At 36.0% G+C, this 6,000-nt stretch overlaps 1 protein-coding gene across 1 annotated transcript in view; it reads left to right on the top strand.

Annotated features, from left to right (window-relative positions):
- Window positions 1-6,000, top strand: part of LOC107700430 (disintegrin and metalloproteinase domain-containing protein 10-like) — a 78,051-nt gene that overhangs the window by 44,459 nt on the left and 27,592 nt on the right. Inside the window, exon 3 of the mRNA XM_016502067.1 lies at window positions 4,408-4,526. Within this exon, the coding sequence (XP_016357553.1) occupies window positions 4,408-4,526 (119 nt within the window). The remainder of the gene's footprint in view (window positions 1-4,407; window positions 4,527-6,000) is intronic.

The raw sequence follows: 6,000 nt of genomic DNA, 5'->3' as shown, positions 1-6,000 counted from the left end.
TAAAAATCGACGCGTTTCAGAAAGGCGGGGCATAGAGGAGAAACAATAATGTACAGTATGTGGAAAATAATGTGTTTTTTGAGCCTTAAACCCCATAAACACATTTCATACCCTATATGTCGAACGTCACCTGACCAAACCCGGAAAACAGGTCTAAACGCTTCTGCTTGTCGGAGAACCTGTTAACAGCCATGTTAAGTAATAGCGATATCTATGGATTTTTAAGATAATCAGTTAAACTAGCTAGCTATTTTGATTGTTGACGTTTTATTAAATTTTTATATCTAAATGTTAGTGAAAAGAATAAAAAATAAAAACTTTTAGATATCAGTCCACATATGTGATGGACATTGGTTATGGTCATCATTGGTATCTACTTTGAAGGCATCTTGAGTAAAACTGCTTCATATTTAACGAAGCATATGCAAAACGTTTGAACCGGAAACAACGAGACCCAGTTAACAGAATACGGAAGTCTGTTGCGCATAACCCCTATTACACCAAATACACAAAATAATGTTCTTTTTAGCGACATCATATGACCCCTTTAATGGTTCTATTAACACTCCTTTTGGTGCTTTTGAAAAAGAGAAAGTTCTGTTCATAAGTAAATTATTATTAAAAATAAATTAACTTAAAACTAGTAAAACTGTTCTTACAGAAGTAACACCTTAAATGCATCTAATAATGCGGATTAGATTAAAGCAAAATCTAATAATCTGACTATTTTATATTATATTTTAGTACAGTGTTCCATCTGCATCAGTGGGATGAAATGCACTTGTGAGAAACCTCATGGACCTAAGTATAATTGGAAAAGAAAATGGAAAGTTTTTGCCTCCCAACCCTGGTACTATCAAAGTTATACTTGATTTTACACATTTTTTTCTTTTCTTTTTTCTTTTTATTTTTCTTTTTTCTTCTTCACAGTGCTTTAAGCAGGCGTATTCTTGCATATTTTCTGAATAGAACCAAAACAGGAAACCATTTTGAAAATTGAGAGTGGGACAATTAGCCTAACTGCTGAGAACATTTGGACAATAATGATAATTTTTAGCTAGACGGTGAGATATATATATAATTATAATTGTATATATATTAATTTTATAACCCGCAGAAGCACCAGAGGTGGGGATATAGAAATCGCCACTGTTGGCTTTTACATTGTTTTTAAAGACCTGCACTGGTTTGACATGGATAGCAAAGACTCTGGTCACTGGGGGAAAATGTTGTGCTCTGTAGTCTCCACTATGACTCATATGGCTAGATGAGGTGTAGACCGAGCAAGTGTGTGGGGGTTTTGGGTGCTTGGGTGGTTTTTGAGTGTTAGCCCACCATGGAATGTTGAGTAAGACGGCGGATGTTGTTCACGATCTGAGTCACATACTGACTAAGGTTCTCTGAAGACGTTCTCTGATTTAGACACTGGATTTTGAAAACTTTGAGACTTCCTGCATTACTTCCTTTTGTCTGAGCATAACACTTCACTGGATCTCACAAGAAAGAACACGTTAAAAATCCTCATTCCTCGAATCTCTGCTACTGTGTCCACCCATTAATGGTAGGTATTGTTACCTGTTAGTGCTTGCCCTGAGGTATTCATGTCTTTTGTGTGTTTAAGCATTGGTTAGTGACACTGTTTGAATGGTATGAACATATATGTTCTACAGTACTCCTAATGTCCTTCTGTACTAGAGAATGTGTACTGCAGACATTTATGTTTACTGCCTAGTGGGAGTTGCCATTAACATTAACAAGTTGGAATCAGTGTATGTCCCACAAACCTCCTATCTAAAGGAATAGTTCCCATTTAAACATGAAAATAATTAAATCATTAATTAATCACTTTCATGCTCAAAACTATTTTTCTCTATACTTTTATGATATTGCCTTTTGTGCCCTTTTTCAAGCTTGAAAGCCTCAATCATTCAGTGTAATTTAAAAAGAAAAACCAGTATGATTAAAAAAAAATCCTTTTGTGTCCCACAGAATAAATATTTTAAAAGGTTTTCAACAACATGAGGTCAGTAATTGTTGACAGAATTTTCTTTTTTATGTGAACTATATCTCTGAATTGGATTAAGCAATTAGTTGATGATGCTACTCGTGCTAAATGTGTCTGAGTTTGTTTGATGATAATCTTTCCTCCAGGTTTGAGTTGGTAATAAAAAGGGTTGAAGTGAGGATATAGTAGTATTTATAACTAGCTGCAAATAAAAACAATAGAAGCCTATGGAGTGTTCTCATTTAGATAGCTGTGTAGTGAAAATGTATGTAAGTTTACTTGGCTGTACATTGATTAGGGGTTGTCTGTAATAAATTACAATTTCCAGTACATAAAAAACTGTAACTGTGTCCTCATTTAGGAGGGTGTGTGTGTGTCTATGTGAAGGGTAGTTTTAATTAGAAAGTTCTGAGAATGGCCAGACCACTTCCACCTGCCTGTTCTCCCTCCAGGACTCTTTGTCCTTTAGTTTCCTCTCTCTTCTTTTCCTCCTACTCTTCTTCATGTCCCTCTCTCTCTCATTGTTGTTCTCAGTTTCCTCATGACAGTACGAGCGTATGTTAGCAGCAGTGAGTCTCACCTGCACAAAGGTCAAACACATGCTGGGTGAAGCACTGAGCTGCTGTCCTCTACACTAGGTGTGTTTACTACAGGGACGTGTCTCCACCCCTTTGGCTTTGAGTCTTCCTGTTCCTGTACTGAGCCTCTTATGAAATTCAGCTGTGTGTTTTTTTTTCAGGTCAATACTGTATTGTTTTTCACATGTAATGTCTTTTCTCTAGCTAACATAATTAAAATCTTCCCTGATGAGGCACATCTTGTCTGGCTCCTTTAGTCTGATATATTAGAGACAAGGGCTTGACACACACACAAACAACACGGGCTCAGCTGCACGAGCATGGGTGATGCCTGATCCCGTTTATCCTGAGGGAATCCATGATGCAGGGTGGTCAGTGCCATTTCAGCAGAGCATGACATTTTTCTCTATCTCTATCTCTCTTCTGTCAACAAAACAAATGACTGATGTAATCTGCACACACAGTACTCTGCAGAAAGCTCTGTGGGTATTAATTGACTTGTAATGCCATATACATTCCCCACCCCTTGTATGTTTGTTTATTAAAACATATTGGGCAATCAATATATCGCCATGGTTGATATTTGTTTGTTTTTTGTTTTTTTTATTATTGCCATCAGGCGATATGTTTTTTTTAATAAGTCTCTAATAAGTGTCAAAAGCAGAAACAGCAAAAGAAATGCCAGCGCCTGAGAGAAAGCAGACTCCATCTTCATAGTTTACTGTCATTGTATAACAGTTCTGTCTAATAAAAAAGTAGACCGAACTTTTAAACAAAGAAAGTGAAAGGTATATGAAAAGAGCATTATAGTATTTGCCTTTCTATTAAAAATATTACAGATTTGATGGTTATTTTGGCTGTTATGAGGAGTGAAGTACTTTAAACCCATTCTACAGATCCTAAGATTTCGAGCATGTAAACTTGTATCAGAAGGCCTGATGGTGGAGTCTTAAGGCACATTCACACCAAGGATGATAACTGTAAAGATAACTATAAAGCTATAATAATCGTTAATTCTTTGAAAATAGGGAAGTCCACACCATAACTATAACGATAAAGACACAGGGGAATGATAATGTTGAGACCACTTTCAGAATGATTTTTTTTCCAGCTAATGAACAATAAAAACATTGAATTCTTCCTGTTTTAAAGAGCTTGAGCATTTAAAGTGGCAGACGACAAAACTGCAGTGCATGCTTAAATAAAACTTTTTTTATGCTCTGGTGTGGATACTAATATAGTTATCATTATAATTTCTTTATTTTTATGGTTATCATTCTTGTAACATTCTTTTACTCAGTGATTTTTTTTTCTCTCATTAATCCGCCATGTCTTCAACCAGACATCCAGCACACGCTCAATTATAAATTTCGACACGTCAGAGCATCACCGTGTAGAAGTGTGTCAAGTTAATAACCCAGATGAATCATTTTGAATCACTGTGAGTCACTCACCAGCACCTAGTGTTTCTAGAAAATCCTAATGACATGTGCCAGTTGGAAATGGATTAATCTGAAGGGAAGATATGTTTTTGATTATAAATGCTGGAAAGGAGAAAAATAAATGAGAACAAAAAATTTTGGCAGTGAGAAATGCTGTTTGGCAGATTTCCCTTATTCCTCCTTTATCTCATAGTTTCAGTAATGCTCTGCATCATGACTCTTATTCTGACTTGGCTCAGACTGTTAGTATTTCGGTGTGTGTTGCACAGCATCTCAAATATTGTGTGTCTTGTATCCACCTCTGTTGGGACACATTTTGTACACTCATGGCCAATTTCACAGTCCATTAATCTTGTTCTCTTTCTCTCTCTCCTTCCATCAGGCATTTTAACCTTCGGATGAAGAGGGACACCTCTCTCTTCGCTCCCGATCTGAAGGTGGAAGTTTCTGGAGAAGAGATTCCCTATGACACCTCTCACATTTACACTGGAGAAATTTACGGTGAGCATGGCACCTTTCCAGCACTCACACATGCACACACTTGTGCATAAAGGCATGCATCCACCTCAACACACTTCCTGAGTTGCCACGGAAACGTTGCCTCCATCTATTGTATTTGTACACTGTTTTTGAAGATGTAGTGTGATTTTTGTGCATCTCATGTAAGGCAGAGAGTAATTAAGATATAGTGAGGAAAAAAAAACTGCTTTTTTTGGTGGAGTTGTACTTTCATTTGATCCACAGAAAATGCCTAAAATTTTGGGGGCAAAAGTACCCCATGATGAATTAAACTTTTTTTTTTTTTTGGTAATGTCTGATACTTCATTATGTTCTTTTAGGCTTATCTAGTTATACAGGTGCCTCTGCAGCTACCTTAGTGATCTGTTTCAAACATATATTAACATACAGAACATACACAAACATATAGAAGTCCTTTGTAACATTAAAAATGTTTTTATTGTGACTCAAATTAATGCATACTGGATAGAAGTATTTCTTAACCGTGTAGTTAAAATGTGTCCTTGTTGTATTTTTGTATAATAATATGTAATAGCCATATTATATTTGAAATTTTTTTTAAATTAAATTGGTGATAATGACATTCAGTGCCTTCTGATAGAAATGCTCAAAAAGTTTAAAAAAATTACTGACTGGGTTTCCATCTAAAGTTGTACATTTCTCTTATGTGCAAAATTGGAATATTTCATAAAACATTTGCGGATAAGCACCGTTTCCATCCAACGAGTCAAAGAGAACAATATCGTCAATTCCTGATAAACTGGCACTAAATATCACAAAAAAATGTAGGAGAAGCCACTGAATATAATAATTTTCATATATATTAAATTACTCAGAGCGAGTTGACGAAACACAATAAATGTGGTCATCGTTTTTGGAGGTGGATGCTACTGTTTGGGAATGCAGTCATGTAAGATTATAATTATACAGAAATACTTTGACGACAGACTTTGAAGTCTATTTAAGAATGACCATAACATTTCAGATGCTGTGCAACAAGATCGGTCTGCTAGTTACTCAGGTTATGCCGCCCATTAGCGCAAATTCACATGACTTTTTTTAATGCACATGGAGGAATTTATTCGGCAAATGTTTTGTGCTTTTCCACTTTTTTTCTTTGTTTTCCCTTTTTCGCACAAGTCAAAATTCACCTCAGGTCAGAGTCAGGCTCATCCTGTCTTCTGTTGGGTTTGTAAAAGAAGGCAAATGTCAATAAAGTGAAGGTTTGTCCTGTCATAGGGCCGAACCACACACACCCTGCTGTGATGATTTTCCACATGGATCTGACCACTGTGCACCTCATTTATTTCTCACGTAACCCGCTGACCAAATGTAAACTTAAATCCTCTCACACAATGCTGAACATAGAATTTTGTCAAAAAAAGACACTGCATGAAATAATTTTATGTAAAACACTTCAGTCTTAAATAACACAAAAATTATGCTAGGACACATT

This window comes from Sinocyclocheilus anshuiensis, unplaced genomic scaffold, assembly GCF_001515605.1.
Source record: "Sinocyclocheilus anshuiensis isolate Anshui unplaced genomic scaffold, SAMN03320099.WGS_v1.1 scaffold154, whole genome shotgun sequence".
Lineage (NCBI taxonomy): Eukaryota > Metazoa > Chordata > Actinopteri > Cypriniformes > Cyprinidae > Sinocyclocheilus > Sinocyclocheilus anshuiensis.
Note: the sequence above shows the minus strand (reverse complement) of the source record. Positions and strands in the feature narration are given on the sequence as shown.